The 22,587-nt window shown below is 46.3% G+C and overlaps 5 protein-coding genes across 5 annotated transcripts; 1 reads left to right on the top strand and 4 right to left on the bottom strand.

Moving 5' to 3' along the window:
- Window positions 1-4,803: 4,803 nt before the first annotated feature.
- Window positions 4,804-5,065, bottom strand: N7506_000256 (uncharacterized protein; the record flags this gene model as incomplete). The annotated part of the gene is made up of 2 exons (XM_056949552.1): window positions 4,804-4,868; window positions 4,948-5,065. 2 exons carry the CDS (start codon window positions 5,063-5,065, stop codon window positions 4,804-4,806), a joined length of 183 nt encoding a protein of 60 aa, XP_056815467.1.
- A 453-nt stretch (window positions 5,066-5,518) lies between these two features.
- Window positions 5,519-6,271, bottom strand: N7506_000255 (uncharacterized protein; the record flags this gene model as incomplete). The annotated part of the gene is made up of 4 exons (XM_056949551.1): window positions 5,519-5,633; window positions 5,683-6,049; window positions 6,102-6,152; window positions 6,223-6,271. The coding sequence occupies 4 exons, from the start codon at window positions 6,269-6,271 to the stop codon at window positions 5,519-5,521; spliced, it is 582 nt and encodes a 193-aa protein (XP_056815466.1).
- Window positions 6,272-6,872: 601 nt separating this feature from the next.
- On the top strand, window positions 6,873-7,310 carry N7506_000254 (uncharacterized protein; the record flags this gene model as incomplete). Its single annotated transcript, XM_056949550.1, has 2 exons — window positions 6,873-7,127; window positions 7,179-7,310. The coding sequence occupies 2 exons, from the start codon at window positions 6,873-6,875 to the stop codon at window positions 7,308-7,310; spliced, it is 387 nt and encodes a 128-aa protein (XP_056815465.1).
- An 811-nt stretch (window positions 7,311-8,121) lies between these two features.
- On the bottom strand, window positions 8,122-9,217 carry N7506_000253 (aldo/keto reductase; the record flags this gene model as incomplete). Its single annotated transcript, XM_056949549.1, has 4 exons — window positions 8,122-8,318; window positions 8,374-8,701; window positions 8,752-9,016; window positions 9,069-9,217. 4 exons carry the CDS (start codon window positions 9,215-9,217, stop codon window positions 8,122-8,124), a joined length of 939 nt encoding a protein of 312 aa, XP_056815464.1.
- A 5,433-nt stretch (window positions 9,218-14,650) lies between these two features.
- On the bottom strand, window positions 14,651-16,270 carry N7506_000252 (ankyrin repeat domain-containing protein; the record flags this gene model as incomplete). The annotated part of the gene is given in 3 exon segments (XM_056949548.1): window positions 14,651-14,847; window positions 14,889-15,357; window positions 15,368-16,270. The coding sequence occupies 3 exon segments, from the start codon at window positions 16,268-16,270 to the stop codon at window positions 14,651-14,653; spliced, it is 1,569 nt and encodes a 522-aa protein (XP_056815463.1).
- Window positions 16,271-22,587: the final 6,317 nt, after the last annotated feature.

Here is a 22,587-nt window from a genome sequence, read left to right as displayed (position 1 = left end):
TGAACTGGTGCTAGTCAATATCGGTTTCATTCCTCTTCTATGGCATAGGGTTACAGGCAAACTTTTATGAAATATTGACCCGGCGTATCCCATCCCTCCAAGCCACCTATCCAACTAAACTTTTGACACCAAGAGAATGATTATCACAGATTTCGGAAATATTCTTCAGTATTCTCTTGGCCGTCTGAAGTGCGTCTATAGAGAACGCCACAAGTAAATCTTGATCTGCCTGGCGACATCTTAAATTTTCTTGTTCTTGGCATAGCTGCATGTTGATGATTTGGAGTTGTTGGTATGTCTCGCCAAGTAGTCGACATTCCGTCGATTTTGATACGTACGACTGCCATAAGTGACGATGAATTTCAATTAGGTGATTTGCATGGATAAGACATTCCGGTGCATTGGGGTTGAGTAATTCCATTTTCGAAGAGAGGGGACTAACGCATCTCACTGAAGCTCCAAACTTTGCGATCTAGGCGATAACTGTAAGTTTGAACGCGTCTGTATAACGGAAGTCGGGGGTTTAACACTCACAGATTTCTCTATGTCCAGAATGTCTTCAAGCTTTGACTATTTATGCAGCCCAACAGTGATGAGATGCCTAGTTGTGCGTACGGCATCCAGGTATCATTATCCTAAATGAAAGTAAACCCTTCAAGGTATAAACTGACATTTTCGACATTACAACTATAACTATAGAGGCCTCGGCTTTGTTACACAATGTGTAAATATCTAGTTGAGGCATTCCGCTTGTGTGGAATTTGATGCCCCACCCTGACAGCAAGTTATGTATTATAAGCAAAGTATTATTTTATCGCGTACTTATCTCGAAGTGACCGTAAAGCCATCAGGTAATGGTTTGCAAACACTGAATTTACTTAACTCTCACCATGGGTTTTCTTGTACAGCAGATGAGTAGAATTCCCTGGCCTCAAAATCATTTTCGATATGTATAGAACTGTTAGGACAGCCCCTGGGGGTGTCCTGATACGATAGGATACGAGTGGGGAATGTGGGATGTGCCTGATATGGGTATGATGGTATTCAGACTAATCGCTGGTCCTCCTAAGAGGATCCAGCCCCTCATTTCTTAGGGGATCCCCTCGTGCTTGTGCAAGCAGGTAAGCAAGGTGATGTATCAACAGACAGCTCCGGTCGTGCATAGGCACCTCCTCCACATTTCCTAGACCTCATTGTATGGTTGGCGTAACAAGAAACCCTGCGTAACAAGAAACCCTGGTATTCCAATTTATGCAGAGAATGGACAACCATACATATATTACCATACGTTTCATTACATCGGAATATATCAATCATCCTCAGACACTTTGTTCCATAGCGAATTATGTCCCTCCCTTTAATTTCGAAGCACTGAAAATTTCAGGCATGTATCACTGGAGTTCTATGTCTGAGACTTTCCTCTCAATAGCATGAGCCATCGCATAATCTCCGCGTCAGACGGTGCCTTCGGAACCCAAGACATCTCGAGCATTGCTGAACTCGCGTTGAATCCCGAGCTTCTTTTGGCATGAGTGGAAATTTGAGCTTTCTTTTCGAGACGCATTTTTGATCGATGGCTCGAATAGAACCAGTTCTGTGTACGCCTCCGCGTCTGATGGATCCGTTGGGTCAGTTACTCATGACTGGCCAGGACCGTTGGTCGTTCTCGGAGCACGACAGCGTAGTCTCGACCCAAAATACTATTCGGACACCACCCTAACCGATCTCCACCATGGCATAGATTACTTGGCACGTCATAACGAATAGCTGTGAAAGATATATAGTCAGGGCGTCTGGAACAAACCTGGGTAATATACTTAGCGCATAATATAGATAAGTGAAATGAAGCGAGTTCAATATTGCTTAGGTTAGGTTGTTACTGTTCTGATCACGATAGGGCGGGTGCAGTCCTTCTTGGATATGTGATAAACGTCTTACTACAGTTCTTTCTACATATAATTTTACCATTAGATTGCGTAACGTAGCTAAAAATGCGAGAGTAAACAAATCTGGACAAGGGGTCATACAAGTAAGTTTTGAGAGAATATCTCTGTCTTCAGGATGGAAGGCGATGTCGGCCGCCACCATATCCTGACAACTTCTTAGCTTCCGCCATGTATATAAGGCCTTTCGCTTGTAGATTGAGCCTATTTAACAAGCTGGGGGAGAAAGCCCGCAGAATAAGTGCGATATATAAACCTTGTCAAATGAAGCTCCAGTGCGTAATAGGAAAGCGCAATACAGGCGAAACCGAGTTCTGTACAGGTCCGCTCGAAATTAGTTTCACCATGTTATTCTCTTCGGTTCTTTCTTAAGTCTTGGCCAGACCCACCTCGGCCTACATCTGGACTAGCCCATCAATTACTGTCGAATAGGAAAAGGGTAATGAAAGTTCCCTAGCTATATTAGGCCTAGCGTTGATAAAAATAGATATTGAGAAGCAATCAAAGAGAACAAATTGGTGAAACTGATTTCGAGCGCGTCTGTATGAAAAAGCAAGTTAGACGCATTGGGAACATTTCTGTAGATAAAGGGAATATGATAGAGCGAAGAACTTCCTGGGTCAACCCTTGGGGTATGTGCTTAGCAGACGAAAACGGAGAAAGGCTCCAAGGAAATTTCAGCCGAAACTACATCTAACAGGAAGATAATAATTCCTGTCGTCAGAATTGCGACTGCTAGATATCATAAGTCAGGAAACTAAGCCGACGTATCTTTGTGGTGGTTGTCTTTAATGCCTGCAGATATCACAAAAAATTTTCATTGTCCTCAATTACCTCATCGCCCACTAAACCCGCTCGAAATATGCTGGATTCTGCATGGTCATTTTCTTATGAGACAGCAAGCTCCTTGGTAAGTACATATAACGAGCACATTAGCTTCAAGTATAAATCCATCCAAGCGGAACCACAGAATCACTGGTAATCACACATTCTGGCTCTGCCTATGGGGCTATCTCGAGACTTGGTGATTATAATTTATTATGATGTCTGATGGAACTCATTACCAGAAGTCTATCACCTTCGAGTGCTTCTTCGGCAAACTCTAAGTTAACCCAAAGCCTTCATGACTGTAGTAGCCCCCTTGCGTTTCTCAAGATGAGTGACCTAATGTCACCTTTGGTTGGCTGTGACGACCATGATTTACTGCTGCACCCATCACTGAAACAAGAGGGCACCATGTACCGTTCCACAAGTCATCTCGGTGAGACACAGCTGCAGCACTTGTCAATTTCGCAATTCAGCGAGGAAGTCCTTTACTTTCTCCAGTTAAGCCAAAGGAAACCGGGGAATTCAGATGATGGAACGTTACAGCAGGAGCATCGCGTCCTGGAAAATGTAAATCCAGCTATGAGAGGAACCTGTTCGGTGACTCCTCACCACCTCATGAGTCCAGTTGGTCGCAACGCGATAACGAAGACACTTCGAAAGCCCTTACTCAATCATAGCTCTCGGGGCAATGCGAAAAATCGCATAAAAAGGCAGTTTCAACTGCTACAGCATCATCTCAAAGAGCAGATGGATCTGCCAAATTATGGAGCTCAAGAGGCGATTTTGCAAGGGCTCTCAGAAAAGCATCCGAGGTATACTGGAATTATTAGTGCCCTTCCTTTGGTGGCAAAGTGTATTCCAGATAATTTGAAAAAGGAACTCATGGCGAAGACCAACTCAGACACCATGAAACTTGGTATTTTGCTGATTAAAAGGTGGAGTATTTGGGCGGCTTCCTCATAATATACACACTGCGCTTATTCAAAAGCGGCTACTAGGTATTCATTGAAGCTTGTCAGTTTACTCAACCTTGAAACAGTGGTCTCTGTCTGGAGAATGGTTAGCAAAAAGGCATTTGTAGACTATAATATTACTTGAAAAGGGTCTAGGTATGAACAGCCCAAACAATAGGAAGTTGTGCATGGATAGGACTACTGTACACAAATAGCCTCTGTATAGATTTTCCACAAACAGGTGAGAAACCAGGTCACTATCTTGAAGTGAAATCGCCAAATTTTATTTATTAGGCAGTCATGTGGTACTCGTTCGTAGAGTTCTCGCCTAAGTGGCTCCGCGTACGTTCAGACAACTTAAGAGCTTGGTCGAGTGAAAGTTCTTTCAATACTAACAGGCCGGTTTCCTTTAATTTACGTTGCAAACATCCAGACCGGAATTCCCACCATTGCCTGTGAGATAAAAGTCTTGTCCATCGGAAGCCTTACCTTTTTATCTCACAGGCCATGGTGGGAGATCCGGTCTGGACTGTCCTACTCGGCTCAGTAGCAATGACTATCTATCAGCCAGTCATCCAAAGAGGTAAGTATTTACGAGGGACTTCTTCCTTTACCCAGCTGGAGTGTTCTTGTACAGACCGTTCGAGTCCTGCTAGTCGATTTCGGATTTCTCACGAGAAAAATGTCAACAGCGCCGTTGTAATGGAAGTAGCATCTCAAACTGTCTTTTACTGACAGTGGGCCCTCCCGCGCCTCATACTTCCAGGGCTGTTGATATTTGATTCGCCGCTCATCATTAGTCAACTCACCTGGAGATAACCACGCACATTTAATTGGATATCGTACGCACCGAAACCCATTTTCAACATAAAGAGACTACCCGACTCCAACAAACGAATGGCCCCATGCGTGTAGCCTGAATCCTGGTCTTGCATTGCATAGGGTGTGTTCGTATTTTGGCTTTGATCCACGCTAAAGTAGCACTTACCACAGTAATCGCAGCACCCCCCCCCACCCCCCCAATTGTGCAGCTCCATTGACAATCACAAGGCCACTTCCTCCTGCACCAGGGCTCTTTCCTATGCCATAGCACTCCCCGCTGCAATATTTCCGAACAAACCATGAGCGACTGCTGCTACTGAACCTAGGCATGAATGGTTATTCGAGCTTCGGGGCGCGGGAAACAAGGTTTAATATGTTGATTCCTGCAAATTTGTACATACCTGCGTGAATTCCGCCTGTTGTGAATCCCATACTCGATAAAACTAGGGCCGTTGCGAGGCTGGGAGCAGCGAAAACCACAGCACCACTAGCGCCCACGACCACATGCGGCCAGAACATGATCCAGAGTGCTCCATCCTGCTACCTATTGTATTTTAGCATAGAAAAACTCTCTGTGTGTATGGTGCTGTATATTATGGCGCCCGACTTCGCCTTCCATACTGGAAACATAGAGATCTTCTTTCAAACACTAATCACAAGATGACAAAGCGACGGTTATCTTGAGCTGCGAGAAGTTCCCTAGCGTACCTTCCCAAGTCAAGCCATGCCTTAGAAGCGGTGTCGGCTCAGGGTTGCTTTTTAGCTCTCCGGGCACGAGAATCTGTGACCACTGACATCGGGTGTCCTTTCCAGCTCTAGTTTCACTCACGAACCCGATGTCTAGCTTGCGCTCTGTCGTGGAACCCTGGACGGGTTTTTTGGGCTGTGCGAGTGGCCTTCGTAGGTGTGCCGAAAAATGATTGTAGTCTACTGAGAATGTTACTAGTTTCTCGCTCAGATCTGCAAACCAGCTCAAAACTCTTCTTGGTTTGCGACCTTTGGCCATCCTTTCCACCCATCTGCAAAAGCCGCATTGCTGCCTTCCGTGCATCTTTGAAATACGGCATCGGATGCAGATTGAAGACCGCTGACGACTCCAAAAAAATGTTGATCGAAAATGCGGGAGCCCTACATACAGAGGTCCAAGCTCCGACTTGAAGACCCTGTCAACATCTTGGCAGTATTCCGAGGAGTTCGCAAAGCTACTCGTCTTGTAGAGCCATGGAGTTTGCTGGAGTGAGGAGGCAATCATTCGAGGGGGCGGCGTAGATTCCACTGTGGCAGCGTCCACAAGATTCCATATTTGTTCGTCTGTTGACGTGTTCACAATAGATATTTTGAGCAGTGGTTTGATTCTTTCGAGGTCGAAATCATTTGGTGCGACGGCGGATATGAGTCGAAGCAGGTTACTCCGAACGATGCCTCCCGAATTGGACGGCAGAAGACGGGCGGTGGGAAGGATTTGAAGGGCTGTTAGGAGGCTGGAGGCGAGATCTTGCACATCTGCACTCTAGTTAGCAAAAAGCAGGGTTCATGATGAATTCCTGTGCCTCACCCTCCCGCTTAAGCCGATCGATGGCCTCGTCTGGTGAGCGCAAGTCCGCGCCTTCACAGATCGAGATGAACGTAGCACGAAAGCCGTTCAGGCCATTTCCGAAAGGGCGTTCTAAAATTACCCTCGATCTTATTTATTCTGATATGACACCGTCCTCTGTCTGCCACCATGTTGACTTTGAAGAGGGTAGTTCGAGAAAGAGAGAGGGAAGGGGACGCGACGGTGAGCGCGACATCACGTGACTAACATGATTAAAGCATTAGTTGGTTATGTCAACAAAAGAGGTTCACAATGTTACGAAGTGCGCCCGAGGAACATTCAGCACAATGCCCTCCGTAATTACCTATCGCATAATTGGATTATGCCTCCTGGTTTGGGTAATAATCAAATTGTTTGTAGATTATTTTATCAGTGTTGAAAGAAAAAGTATTTGGATCGTTGGCCATTTGCATTGCCTCGCTACTCCAAATTTGACTCATAAATCCAAATTGTATTTTTGTCTTACCGCAGCTTCTGAGAAAGAGATGGCACTGTAAGTAGAAGAATGCCCTTCGTGTTACTTCTTGCATGGCCTTTGTGATGGGTTTTAACAGATGAAAGATTGAGCAGACCTGACTCCCCCAGTAAACTTGCCATTGAAATGATGGATTCCATGCAATACGAAGAAATGGAAAAAAGGATAGAGACCCTGGGTTTATATATCACATCGATTCCCCAGTAACTTCTCCCAGTAGCTTCCTCCAGTAGCTTCCTCCCCATTGCGTGACCGCAATGAAATTGCCGGAGTATACACCAAAAGGCAACGAATCCTCTGACAGCGGCACCACTCTGAATTCTGGTGGTTCCGATGTCGAGGACATCACGAATTCGGACCTTGAGTCTGAATATGTCCCGTCAGAGACGAGCGAAGATCGAGAATTCGTTGTATCAGACTCTGAAAGCCTCTCAGGCGTTTCAATCAGGTCCTCAGACCCTGAAGGTTCAGGCTACAATATTCTTAATGACGAGATCGGAGATGTCGTAACGGTAAGCCAACATCCATTTTGACGCGATACCGACTTTGACATAATCGTTTAGAAACAGAGCATTAAAGGCATCAAAGCTCTCAAAACAATCACCAAAAGGACCGTAAATCTCAACGGCCGCCAAGTAATTCAATACCTGGTCCTTTGGTATTCTTGGGAAACCGCGGAAACTGCCCCCCACTGAGAATCAATCCAAATCACCGAATATCTGCATCCTGAATGTTATTCTGTCTGCACCATTTACTCTAGGTCAAGATCACTATGCTTAAACTTTTGTCATTTGATTACAGTATTATTCGAAATCAGCTATACCTCCGCACTCTTGTGACTTGATTCCCGGAAAATAAATCCCTGGGTCGTGAGTTCTGATTGGATAGAAAGCGAAGGCTCCGCCTTTCAGACCCCCGGGGCCCGGGGGCCGGGCTTTCTAGGCTGATAGGCGTATCTTACAGTACAGTATTAAGGCATGACTAGATGTATTTGTACGGGAAAGTGCTATACGCTTGCTACATGGTGTGCCCCTCAATCCATATAGCTGAAACATCAATATAACGAAGCAACAATCAATAAACATCACTGTCATATTCGGCCTCTCTGTTGGTCCAAGTGATTCCCGCCAACGCCACATTTTTGCCTTCTATTTATGTTGGAAGAAATGTCGTAGGCAATGAATACATAAAGGTCGATTTATGTATGGCCTGGAGATTCAACGACTGCAACAGCGAACTATCTTATCCGCAGTGAGCTTAGGTAATTCTTTCGGATTACATTTTATGATACCCACTGAAATCAATCTTATTATTTCAAGATTCCCATTGGCTTTTTAGACCACTTTGTAACGCATTGATTAGAGAAGGCCGAGGTTATACCTATATATAATGATTGAATGCCCAGGTCGACTACGCCGCCACATCTCTTTTCCTGAGATCAAGTACTTACCGGACTCCGCCATCCTGACAAAGGTCAATCGAAATTCTCCTCATTTCTCCTCATTTCTATTTCCCATCAAGCCCTGAGTATAGTTCGTAGCCAAAGTCTTTACTTGGGTCGTTGAAACGGAGCTTCTTGTCGATCGCATCAATATTTTCAATATCTGCAGGCTCCAACTCGAAAGCAATATCAAAGTTCTGTTTGATTCGCTCAGCTGACTTTGATTTGGGGATGACGGAACGGCCATGTGCGATACCCCAGGCTGAAAGGGTTGGTTAGTTGGAGAAACATCATATCGGCATAAGTGGCACACATACCCAAAGCGACTTGGTTTGAGGTCTTTCCGTACTTCTTTCCGATTTCTACCAAGGTCTGATCATTCACCAGCTGACCATGTTCCTCGCGAGAACCGTAGATTTCATTTTGGTTTCCAAATGGTGAAAACTGCGTCACATGAATACCATTCTTCCGATGGAAGTCGTAGAATTTCTTTTGTTGAAGCCAGGGGTGGAGCTCCATCTGGTGCACGGCCGGTTTAATCGCCACGTTGTCAAGAATGCGTTCGACTTCCTCTTGGGAAAAGTTGGAAATTCCGATAGCCTTAGCTTTACCGGATTTGACAAGGCCTTCCATGGCTCTATATGTCTTTAACTAGTCAGTAGGCAATCTCGAGGCTACCATCCAACGAGGCTTACATCGAGATAGTCGATATTATCAGTGATCAGCTTCCCGTCTTTGTTGGACGGGAAAGGATCATCTCCACGCTTGAAAGCAACAGGCCAGTGCATCAAGAACAGGTCGAGATATTCCAGACCAAGATCATCCAATGAAAGTTGCACTGCTTGGTCAAGATCCTCCGGGTGATGCTTATTGTTCCAGAGCTTGCTGGTAACAAAAAGTTCCTCCCGAGGAATGCCACTTTGCTTTATGGCTTTGCCAACAGCAGGCTCAGTGCCATAGCTATGGAAGTTAGCCTCATTCTCTGCATTGAGTTCTCGAGGGAGAGGGCTACCATCTTGCCGTATCAATATGGCGATAACCTGCGTGGAGAGCGGCAAGGACTGCTGCTTCTTGGGCCTCCTCGTCTTGCCAGGTTCCGAGACCAATGGCAGGAATCCGAGCGCCGTTGGAAAGAGTGAAAGTTTTCTGATTGTTGGTCATTGTGATAATTGCGATGGGCAGTTCAAATGTATGATCTCTAGATAGTAAGCCGTGAGCTTAATATATGATATATGCTTGTGTTCTTCAGATATCAAGTTTAGCATTTCCGAAAGTTGATGTTTTTATGACGTTGTCTACAATCCCCCCCCATCAATAGTGGAGAGTGGAGTGTTTTACAAGAACTTAGTATATGGCTTGCTAGCTATATCTTGAATTGTACTGGCTTGTCAAGGCTTGTCAAGGCTTGACATGGTAACGTCACATTGGTGTCATGGGTTGATGGCGCCATCATCAAGTGAGCGCAACCATTGCAGGCCTGTTTATTTGATGCAGTAGTACATCCTGTTTTTCATGGAAAACCAACCACCTGTGCTTTCGAAGGGCCCCTTTCAGCATGCTGAACATGTTCATTAATGACGTCACAGCCCATCATCATCAATCAATCAGCGTCGCAAATTATCAATGGATACCGGGAAGCTGTTCAGACTGTAAAGACAAGTTTTCGAATTTATCACCATCATTTCATGTCCTTTCAAACGTAAGGACAACTCAAACGACCAAAGCCTTCACGAGTCCGGGTGCGCCAAACAAACCCAACCCCCGACCACAATGGCAGTGGTAATTATCTGTTGTTAGTAACGATCGCTATTTATAACCATGCCGCTTTTTGCACTGGTACTAGTTTTCGGTGAAAGTGATTTCGATGATGAGCTATGGTCTCCAGACCACCTTGTTCTGCCAGTATCGTGGGTGGTTGTTAAGATATCATTATATCGTCGGTATTTCCCATCGATAATGTACACATGCGATTTGAAATTTGAGCCTAGCTATATCATGGCTCGGCATCTTTTCGCTTAGGTAAGTGGGACCAAGGACTTTCTCCCTTTCTCTATCTATGCAAAGTTATCATTATGCTATTGCTCGAGTGGCCGGTCATCCTCACTTAGTAGCTTGCTCTTCTTATCTATACCTGACTATTTTGTGATACCGTTATGGATACAGTATCTCTTATTATTGAATGTCACTCGTTACTCTATCTGGTAGTGGATGCACGTTGGTGGGTCTATGTCGTAGGCTCTCCCGTGTTCCTACTTACACAACTGGAAAATTTTGAGGTTGAGTGAGGGTGGTGTGCTTGATGAGTCTAAGCTATTCTTAACTACGCTAGATGAGGAAGAGTTCAGGTCCGATAGTACTACGAAGAGGCTGCCACAATAGTTAGGCGTTGGGACGTAATGCGAGTAGTCTTCCTATGATTCGTGGTCCGTCAACTGGGTTGCATCACCGAGGCGAGATTGGTTCATCTCTCACAATGATCACGATCCTTGTAAAAAAATTTAAGATGGGAGAACCAGATTAGGATTGACGCTGGTAACGAACGAGAAGTACACTAGATAGCAGAACTCATGAGATAGACGAAAACATCTTTCCCAGCCAGGTTTAGTTCCTCTATGAGGTAAGCAGAGGCTATTGGACTATGACTGGCGAGCAAAGACCACCGTTCGCTGCATGTGGAAAGAATGGGTGGAAGTAGGCATAACATGGTCAACGGGAGAGGGGAAGCTAGCTGGCGATCTGGCAAGATCACGAGATCCACCAAGCGATTCCAAGTGGCTCTATGTAATATACGGTACTGTGACGATGACTCGTTGCTGACCATACAAACATTACAATGACAGTTTGCCAGAATTTCGAGGCGGTGGCCTCGCCCGGCCGAGCGCGCGTCGGGATTGGTTTCTCCGAATCAAGAAGAAAGAGTTTGGAGGTATAGCTGATTTCGAAAAGTACTGTAGAGACCAAGGAAATGATTGTTCACTGCGAACTTGGTCGAAAGGAATGTCGTGAATCCAAATCAGATATCAGAATCCGTAAGCCCACCTTCACCATGTCATATTTAGATACAAGGATATGGGGACAGCCATTCACTCTAGGTATCCTTCATTATCCTCCTCACGCTTTTCATCTGTCTTGAACAACGTTTTGGTTTGGATATCAGTACTAGTGCCCTGAAATCTGAGGTAGGAATAATTTTCATGATTCCTTTAGAAAATTTTCTGTCTATCAGATATATCATGAATCTAAAGAGAAACGTGAAACTTCCAGCTGGTCGTAATTCTGGAAGTGAAGCTGTGTGTTTGCATCATATTCCTCTGGGATATGTGCAATCAAAATTGTGCCTCTTCTACTTTGACGGACCCACCGATAACAGGGTTTATGTAGGTAAAAAATGCACGCAATAACCACACAGGCACCGGACACGACTCCCAGAATAAATTTTAGACTTTGCTTTGGAAGAACTTGCGATGCTTTGCTTTCGTTCATCTCAACATCTTTTGCAGCTAGGAGAGTTGGAGTGGCTGGTAACGAAGAACTCGTAAAAGGAATCGCCCTGGAAGGATATGCGGATGACACAACGGAAATGACTATCTGATGGCTTGAGGAAGCGGTTTGTAAAGTCCCGTATTCCGAAAGGCTCGCATGTGCGGCATTCGTCTCGATGTATGTCTGAAAAGGCTTAGCGGATGCTAATGCTAACCGGATGCCTCCCTCGGAAGAGGATGCAGAATAGTAACCAGAAGTTATTTCAGCGTATGTCACTTTCGCTGAAATTGGTGGAGGTTGCTTCGCTATCGTCTGTCCATGGTAATGCCCATGCGAAGGTGTTTCTCCTACTCTACCTGAAAAGTTCTCTGGCGAAGGTACTTGCTTCATCGGCTTTATCAATTTTTCCATTGAGTGAGGAGATGTATGAAAAGGATTGAATGGTTCTTTCCCTGATACAGGCATGTGAAGGTGGGGAAAATATGATGGTATGCTGGAAACTTCCGTGAGACTCATGATTTTAGCTGCCGACGGGGCGACAGTTCTACTCGTCCACAATATAATTGTGCTGTCACACACAAAATCAGTCGCAATTTGAACTGGTGATAAATCCTTTGTGGCGGAAACGAACGATGATGATGGGTTAAATGGTTCGGCTTCTTCATTCACATCATGGCTGCCTTCCCACTTCATAGGCAATTTAGAACGTTTATGCGCATCTGCTGCTATCGTCTGCTTGGCAGAGTAGTCATTCAAAAGGATTACTGCTGGTGCTTTGTCCTTTGTTGTTGATAGTAGCTCTAGGAACGAGAAAGTCTGCTTTGATCTTTCACTTTCTAAGCCTTTCTCCAAAAAAGTATCGGAAATCTCTTCATCAGAGGATGATTTAATACCATGGGATTGGGAGACAGGTTCCAGTGCCGCTTTTGGTAAATTGTCGTGGACATGGAATGTCTCCGTAATGGTAGTTGTTCCAGCCCTTGATTTTGTCGGCAAAATTAATGCAGTATCTACTAGATTCGTGACAAATCCGAGAGATACACGCGAGAACTGTTCTCTACAGATAGATTAGCATAACGACCATATGACGAAAGGTATTGAAGACTCAGACGGTGTCATTCTCATTCTGTGAGGCTCTTCTGTTTTCAGCACATAGCAGATATCCCCAATTATACTACCATAACTCAGCAAGCGGACCAAAGATCCATTTTTGGCGAGGCAAAAGTAGCCTTCGAGTAAGTAAGTATGACCGCCAATGGCGTAGTTTTGAATAAGGAAAATAAAAGAAAGGTAGCTAATCCAAACTCCCGATGAGATTTGGAGGAAAGAGAGATGTCGGTCATATTTATCGCGTGGGGATAAGAAGCGCGGCCAATGCAAGATTGTGAGGTAAATGGTAGGTGTACTTATAGCATCCTCAAAAAGTGTCCTTGTGCCTTCGCTATCGGCTATCGCATATAATTTATGGCCTCGTCAACGTAAGCATCTTATAAATTGCCCGCAAAAGTGCCAACGTTGGCCCTACAATTGTGGGCTCTTTTACAGTACCTAATCCGAAACCTGGTGTCATCATAATTTGCTTCTTTAAATTATATGTCCTGGCAAAAGCGACGCACCGTCGTCGATTTCTGAATACTCAGAAAATAGGGCTTCAAATTGGATAGATTAACATTTGGCTTATTTCATTTTTTAAACTCCAATAGCATAGACCGTCATTTGACTGATTACATTCTATTTGGTAAGCTCGGTCACACAATACGCTTCAGAAAAATTATGTTTTCAACGTAAACGGCCGAAGTCTCCCTAAAATATAAATTTAAGACTGATACCTTGATGTACTAATTTCTCAAAATTCTCTGTTAAGACAGAAAGCAATTGAGTCTTCACGATTATCGGATGTCCCAGAAAGCCATGATCTCTAAAACAGCTATCTGGGTAACGTTAGCATTGGCTGTCAGCTTGGTAAGTTACATTATCTATACCTTATCGAAGGCCGTGCTCATCCTCATACTAGATATTTGGTCTTGTAATCCACCCAAGGCCTTTTGAGAGTCAAAAGAATCCTATGGTTCAGTTTAACCTCCCCTTATCAGAACTCTTCTATTTCAGATTAAGAATTTACGGCTAACAGTATAGAAGATAACTGATCCTAGCTCTCCTGCTAACCTTCGTCCGAGGAGGGCCGGCGCGGATACGAAGCCAGGTCAGTCAACTACGAATAATATGTTTATACTACGATAGACAGCTGACAATGTCTTGCACATAGCCTATCCATCCAGGATTCCAGCACCTAGAAGACTACATGGCAAACGTCGGCATTTTCATGATTCACGACCTCGTTTTGCAGGTTATTGACTAAGAACAAATCAATACTCAAACTTCCACCCTAAAACCTTTATGTGACGAGAGGATTATCTGTTTATAATGTATTGTCACTTTCGGGCTTTTGTTACGAGTTGACTGACAATCCCCAATTTGAGCAATATCATTTTCTTTGCTCGAGACACGGGGGCTGCACGTGATCTTCATTGCTCTTTGTATTTATTGTGATATGAGGCTGGTGCAGATCAGAAACCAAGCCGCACCGTCGGAATTTGCCCCGAAGTGTCTATACGGACGACCAAGTTGATTTCCAATCAACTTGGCTCATTGTTGTATATATAGGCACATGTATCCCTCTGAAATAACAAGTCATTTCATACCCATGAATTACAACGGTATTTAGTCGCTACTGTACCCTACCTCAGAGAAGTTGTGACATAATCTCTAAGCATCACCCAGGACCTTTCATGCTGGCTTCTTATGCCCCTTTGCTCTCTCGTTTTTCATATACCGGATAACAGTGTGAATACAGAGCTTTTAGACACTTTATTCTAAGGAGGTTCGATCCAGTAATTTGTACAGCCTGATTTCCACACAATCACAACTTTTGACTAAAAGCCGTTTGCAACTTCACACAAATTCAAATCAAACTCATTATACCCCAATATAATATTTCCAATCTGCCCGCACTTGTTCCAAAGTTCATGCATAAGAGGGCAATGCTTGTAAACGTATTACGAATTGACATTCAAATATGGACTACGAAGAAAATAATCCACAAGATGAACGTCATGATTTGTTACGGCTCAAGAGAGATGGCCCTTTCCCAAATTCGGCTCTTGAGACATAATTAATCGCCATGATTGTTCTCCACCACATCATCCATGGCATTTCACGGGGTTGGAAATGTGTCGTGAACAACGGGTCCGAAAGGCAGTCGACATCGACGTCCCAGAGGCGCTCTGAATGGAAGACATTGTGCCTGGCTAGTTATATCCCTGAAGCTCTTCATGCGGGTCTGACCTACTCGGGGCAATACTGGGACAGGAAAGAAGATTTTTGAAGGCAGGGTTTCCTGATATGCGGCGATGAGTGTAATGCCACAATGCCGCGTTGGGAAGTCCGTGATTGGCACACTCCTCGAACAGAGATTGATCGGTAGACGCTTCTGAAAGGCTTACGATCGTATCCTCGGTCACTTCACGTAGATGGCAAAAGACTTGCCTGACCAAAGAAAGATCGCGGGCGTCGAGACACTTCAGTATGATCCGGCTCCAGATGGCCTTCCCTACTAGGTACTCTGCCACTCGAGTAAACAAGGTCAGGGCATTCGAATGCGGATGAGGAAGAAGATGATCGCAAAGCAAGACCCAAAGGATCGGTGGCGGTTTGGTCGCGTGCATGATATCACAGTGTAGGATCCACTTCAGACCACTAGGCTCGTTCGCTCTGATCAGAAGTGGTAGTATAATAGTCCCTGCAGCACCTTTGACAAGCTTAGTTTACCTGCTTTACAATCGTGTCATCGCCAAACCGAAGCACATTTGAGAAAACAGGTTCCAAACCAGTTCCCCTGCTATCAATCAAAAAATGGTCAGGGTGAATCTCGATAAACAATCTCCGTGCGATCGCCCGGCCTTTTTCCGTGATGATAGATTGATCACAGGCTATAAAGTGAAGAAAGGCGGGCCAGTCATACTTGCCACAAATAGTCAAGCTTGTGTTTGAGTGATCAATCAAAACAGCGAGGATTTCCAAGTTGCCTGCCTCGGCCGCTGCCGTCAAAGGTGTCTCAAAATGGCCGTTGATCTTGATCCTGCAGTTCACCTCGGCCATGGGGTTGGATTTGTCAAGCAGTAAGTGCACTAATCGAAGCCTTGCGTTGCGATCTGCCTTCGTAGAAAGCAGAAGTGCATAGTCAAAAAACAAATGGTTCAAAGGCAGCTGCTCTCCATTTCGAACAAAAAGAAATCTTTCCCATTGTTGAAAAGCTGCAGTGTCTCGTTCGGGAAATCCTTCCCTCATGGGCAAATCGGTTCCATTGGCTTGAAAGTGCTGGTATCCGAATTCGCCGGTCCCAATCAAGAAGTCTGCGATGTCATGGAAGCCTAGGGAGATGGCACTTTCTAGAGATTGCTGTTCTTTTTCTGCCTTGCAATGCGGCCACAGCATAGTGACAATATCTGCATGGCCTCCTTGAACTGCAACTTCGAGGAAACTTAGGTTTTGGGCATCGATATCTGCTCCCCGGGTGATGAGAAGACCACAAGCATCCAAATGGCCGTTTTGTACAGCAAACCAGAGAGCCGTTTTCCCGTCGGTATCAGGGGTGCTGACATCATATCCTTGCTCAGCCGCAGTCAAAATGGCGTCCGTGTCACCTAGAGCCGCTGCTCGGTGAAGGTCCATCATCTCGGCTCTTAGATCTGGTCTTGTTTTCCTCTAAGGTTTGTCCGAAATCTTGGCAGATATGAAAGATTCGCGTCTGTCTGTAGGGAGTTATCAAACCCTCGGGGATGAAGGAAAATCAGGGTATTTTAGTGCTCAAAAAATGAATTTGATCTATCCCTTTCGTCGCAAGGTTTGAAGGGCGCTAAGTGCAGTCACATGGTTGGGCCGCAGCAGAGGGAGGGGCCGGGCTGTTTCAGAACCGCTTGGCGGAGTACTTTGTACTTCGTCTGGTCAGGGCCAACCAGCGTGTGACCAAAGAGACTTGGATTCAGAGAGCCATTGACTAGATGTCTATGTATGTTTCTCTCTGTATATACGTATGTTTGTCTGTGCGTGTGTTTTAGGCTTAGGGAAGGGCGATCGATGCGATCGGACTTTTATTTTCTTCGAAGTAATTGTATGCTGCGCCAAGCAACTAACTAGGATACAAGCGCTTGTTTGTATGTCACTTCTAGATTTACCGGAAAGCATTGTGTCAAATATGTAGCGTTTACAGTATCGAGCAACAGGGTGCAGGTTTGCATTGCTGCAGGCGTGTCCTCTGTCTGATGCGTCCCTCAAAGGCGCATTCGTGGGTGCGGGATCCCTTGGTTGCTAGAGAATTCATACAGTATGAGTCATCACACTTGCAGATATCAAATCAATTAGTTATCCTCAAATCAACAATATGATAGCCCCACAGTAATCGGAAACGGCCATGAGTTGATACCCGACCCTTTATCATAGGCCAAAATCTCGGAGGCTGGGGCTTTCCCCAACGGCCAGCTGAGTCACCAATACCCTTCGCTTTGCCATACCAGACCCCAAACAAATACACAACTAGATACAGTAGATGGAGCAGTGGATGGTCAATCAACGAGGTACCAGTCGGATAATTCCTCAAAAGGTTGGCTTCTTTCACGCTCAGGTCAAAGTTGATTATCCTCCCAGCTAACAGCAAAATGGCGGATTGTTTTGATTGACATTACTGTTCAGGTTATCTTTTCATCGCGTATTAAATGGAAAACATGGATAAATGATTTTAGATTTTTTTCTTTGTTGCTCGGTCCCTACCGTTTGCATAGGCAGATGAATATTAACTCGAAATATTACGCTACTCACTTATTCTTTTCCACCATAAATATGCACTGGTCAAGACTTGGTTTTGACCAGGGCATTTGGTCTTCATTTGGTGCAGCTACAGATCACTATCATGACAGCTAAATCTAATCCAACTCGAAATAATCCGACGTATTAAGTGTCATCCTGTTCATCTTTTTACCTTGCCCTTACTAAGATACATGGTTAGGGAAGCAATAATTGAAAATAAACGACCCAACATTAAAGTGCTCGCTAATTCGAGGGCTTAAAATGGGCTCCAAGTGAACAGCTTTTATATCCTGTACATGATGGAGATATATTAAATTGGGAAAGCCCTCCTTTCTTATCACGACGAGCTACTAAAACAGTCCCTTCAAGGATCCCGAGGTTCATAGGCCGCGTAAATGACATCCACCTTGAGTCGTGTCAAGCAAGAGCAACTCCGCAAACGGCGTAACAATCTTCTTCGGCGCCACAATGACTTCTGGCGCTTATACGCGATTCGAAGTTGGTTGATAATGGAAATGCCTAATAAGCGAATCTATACATACAGCTCCCATCCCGAGATGCCTGCTCCGACTAGGGAGCAAATGGTAGGTTCCGGATTGAGGAAAAGAACAACTTTTGGAAACTAATGATATCTCAGAAAGAGCGTCCTCAGCCCGCAGTCCACAAAACCCCCGCGGACTATGTGTTAGGTTCTTCGGCTGAGTTGGTCTTCCCCAAGCCTCCTGTATTCAACACCCCAGAACGTCAAAGCGTGTGGAAACATTTAATTCAATGAGCAAATTTCCTCAACTTAGATTCAATGGGATATGGCTTGTACATAGGGCGATGGTCTAGAGCTTTGTCTTAAGCAGGTAGGAATTTATAGGAGAGTGCTACTATATTGCAGCTGCGATATTTAAATAACTTCTGGTTGTGGCTGAACACACGAACGATTGACTGTCGAACGTGAAAAGCAGGACGAAATATAGGCCATGTCTGCCACTAACCCCTTTGCCGAAGTCTCCTTCATGAATTGGTATATAACTTGATGCATTATCGCTCTGTCTGCACAATTCTTGACTAATATATACGTGGTAAAAAGTTGGGGATTAATCTGGATGCTGAGAATCGAGACGAGGTCACTACTGAAACCCAAGGTATTCTCCACGCAATTGGTACAATGCTTGCATCCAACACGAAGTGTATTTCCCCTCGCGTTACATACCAGATTGCCTCGGCCAGGGTCCAGGCTAGTCTAAAGAGTCGTACAACCTACTTGAGTATTCAGGGTTATATAGTTGCGAGGATCGAACGTCACCCATCCATCCATGCACACTGTACCAGATTAGATCTAACTTGACCAAAGCGTCATACAAAGTCCAGTCTAAAACGGAAGAAGATCTCACTCTACAGTTGTGATGGGTCGCTTCGGATTTGGTTTCACCATTAGACCAAGATACGACTTAGTACAGTAGAATTCGAAAATAGGTTACCCCTTAGGCAAACACTTTTTGTCTGTCGGGTCGTGCCCGAAACAGGATTAGTGTTTTTCCGGGTGGGCGGTAAATTATTATCCAGTCATAGGCTAGGATTGTTTACAACTAGGTTGAATTGGGCTAAGTTCTGTTTTAATTACAGCCTGGGAAACAAAGAGTCTATGCCTAAGGGGTAAACTGTTTTCGAATTCTACTGTACCTGGTCTAGGATTTCGAGCGCGTTTGTATATCCTCGGGATCTTTGACAGGTACATATCAGTGAGACATATTGTGAAAAACCTTGAGGACTGTAAACCTTGAGGCAGAACATCTTGTATATGTTGGAAAATGACGGGACGGGCCGAGACACGAGCCCCTGAACCGCCCGACCGCAATGAACACGAAAATTCACCACCGCGCTTATTGAGGCCGAGACGCTCCACCAGACCGCCTAATAATTATGCCCAGGAGCAAGAATTCGGTATCGAACAAAACAATGCGCGTTCCCAGCAGAAGAAGAAGACCCAGAGCAAGCCAGTCGCCCAACGTGAAGCGGTCGCATCTGAATCATCAACAGAGAGCGAGGACCCGAACGCGTCGGAACTATTGAAGGAACTTGTCAAACTCAGAAAGGAGATCAGACAGCGAGATGAACTACACAAGGAAGAGCTTCAAAAAGTCAAAGAAGAATTTAGCGCCCTCAAAGAAGAGTTTAGTGCCGCCCTTGCAGAAGTCCGACACGAGCTACAGACCCTGGCAGATAGACCCGCGACACCGCAATCCCACCTCGAGACATACTCTCAGAATAACCACGATGAGATCCTGCGCGAGATTCAGTCCTTACGCGAGGAAATCAGCGCCCCCGCTCCCATCAGCTCCCCTTCCTATGCAGATGTCGCGCGCACTCCTCCGACCAGTCATCCAAGCAACATACGGAGCCTCTCAACACTGAACACAACACCATCCACCTTCACCGACACGTTATACTGCACGGTAGATACCTCGAAGATGACCGAAAGTGAAAACCAGAAGAAATCCGCAGGCTCAATCAGGGCCACGATCGAGAAAGAAATCCGAACGATGGATGATCACACTCACTGGCGCTGTCGCGCGGTTACTGTCAGTCCAAGAGACCCCAACAGGATCAGGATCGCGTGTCGCGATGAAGCCGAGCACCACCTGGTCAAGAGAGTGGCGGAGGAAAAGATCGGAACGGGAGCCCGGGTGCTCCGGGACGAAGTCTACCCGCTTAAGGTCGACAGCGTCAAGAGGTCTGCAGTACTGGATGAAAACCATGGCATCCTGACAGGAGCGGCGGCCGCCCTCGGTGAGGAGAATGAAACTACTATCGCCAAGATGACATGGCTTAGCAGCAAGGAAACCGTGAAGCCATATGGATCAATGGTCGTGTACCTCACCAAGGGCACTGACGCGCGGAGGCTCTTGGTCGACGGATACTTCCACGCCGGAGGGGAATCCGGGACAACCAGCGTCTTTGAGCATCGACCACGACCGATGCAATGTTACAACTGCCAGGAGGTTGGTCACAAGGCATTCCAATGCAAGAAGATCCAAAAGTGCGCAAAATGCGCCACGGAGGGCCATCACCACAGTCGCTGCGATCAAGCGGTTCCAAAGTGCGTTCCGTGCGGTGGGCCACATGAATCGTTTAGCAAGAACTGCCGGAAGCTCTACCCATCACGTCATGAACAAACCACTTCGAATCATTCAATTGAATGTGAGGAAGCAGGGTGCAGTGCTGGAAAGCTTAATGAACGACGAGGAAACCAAGGACGCAGTGGCGTTAGCGATTCAGGAACCCCAGGCGAGGGGGATCCAGGGCCGGCTCTTGACCACCCCGATGGGACACCACAAATGGACGAAGATGGTCCCCTCCACTTGGAGGGAAGGCAGGTGGGCGATCCGAAGCATGCTTTGGGTGAATAACGACATAGAAGCGGATCAAGTGGCTATAGAATCCCCGGATCTGACAGCGACGATCGTCCGGCTACCCGAACGGCTGATCTTCATGGCATCGGTCTACATCGAAGGCGGAGAGGCCTCGGCGCTAGAAGACGCATGCGATCACCTAAGAAAGGCAATCTTAAAGGTGCGACGAGACACGGGCGCTGTGGTGGATATCATGATTATGGGAGACTTCAACCGCCATGACCAACCCTGGGGCGGAGACGAGGTGTCCCTGGGAAGACAGGGCGAAGCGGACCCAATCATTGACCTCATGATCGAATTCGCTCTTAGCAGCTTGCTCAAACGAGGTACAAAAACATGGCACGGTGGGGGACAGAGCGGGGACTGCGAGTCGACCATCGACCTCGTCCTAGCCTCTGACAATTTGACAGACCTAATGAACAAATGTGTAATACACGGGACTGAACATGGCTCGGATCACCGGACGATCGAGACTGTGTTCGATTCATCGTGGTCAGCCCCGGAGCATCAGGAACGACTTCTTCTGAAGAACGCGCCGTGGAACGAGATTAATGCTAGAATTGCGAGCACCCTGGCCGCCACTCCGTCAGAGGGCACAGTACAGCAGAAAACCGATCGACTAATGTCCGCGGTCTCGGACGCGGTGCACAACCTAACTCCGAGAGCGAAGCCGTCGCCACACGCGAAGCGATGGTGGACAACTGACCTGACGCAACTACGTCACATATATACCTATTGGCGAAATCACGCTCGTTCGGAGCGACGGGCGAGGGGAAAAGTACCTCGGCTCGAAAAGATGGCTCAGGATGCGGCGAAACAATACCATGATGCCATCCGCAAGCAAAAGAAGAAGCACTGGAATGAATTTCTCGCAGACAACGACAACATTTGGAAAGCAGCGACGTATCTGAAGTCCGGGGAGGATGCGGCATTTGGGAAATTACCGCAGCTCGTCAGAGCAGATGGGACAACCACCGCTGACCATATGGAGCAAGCAGAGGAGTTGCTATCTAAATTCTTCCCGCCACTGCCGGACAACATTGAAGATGAAGGGGCCAGACCACAAAGAGAGCCAGTGGGGATGCCGGCCATCAACCTGGAGGAGGTAGAACGACAGCTTCTTGCAGCGAAATCGTAGAAGGCGCCGGGAGAGGACGGCCTGCCGGCGATAGTGTGGAAGATGACGTGGCCCACGGTCAAGTACAGGGTCCTTGAACTATTTCAAGCGTCGCTGGCAGAAGGTTCGTTGCCAAGACAGTGGAGACACGCGAAGATCATACCGCTCAAAAAACCGAATAAAGAAAATTACACCATTGCGAAAGCATGGAGACCAATCTCCCTCCTAGCGACACTGGGCAAGGTACTGGAATCAGTGGTTGCAGAAAGGATCTCACACGCGGTGGAGACCCACGGCTTGCTCCCGACCAGCCACTTTGGAGCCCGGAAACAGCGATCCGCGGAGCAAGCACTCCTGCTCTTGCAAGAACAGATCTACACGGCGTGGCGGGGCCGGCGGGTATTGAGCCTGATCAGCTTCGATGTCAAAGGAGCCTACAACGGAGTGTGCAAAGAACGATTACTCCAAAGGATGAAAGCACGAGGCATCCCGGAGGGTCTGCTCCGGTGGATTGAAGCGTTCTGCTCGGAACGAACGGCGAACATCCAGATCAATGGGCAATTGTCGGAGGTCCAAAGTCTGCCACAGGCTGGGCTACCGCAGGGCTCGCCCCTGTCCCCGATCCTATTCCTCTTCTTCAACGCAGACCTCGTGCAAAGGCAGAT

Source organism: Penicillium brevicompactum, assembly GCF_028827555.1.
Source record: "Penicillium brevicompactum strain IBT 35665 chromosome Unknown utg000001l_segment0_segment0, whole genome shotgun sequence".
Classification (NCBI taxonomy): Eukaryota; Fungi; Ascomycota; class Eurotiomycetes; order Eurotiales; family Aspergillaceae; genus Penicillium; species Penicillium brevicompactum.
Note: the sequence above shows the minus strand (reverse complement) of the source record. Positions and strands in the feature narration are given on the sequence as shown.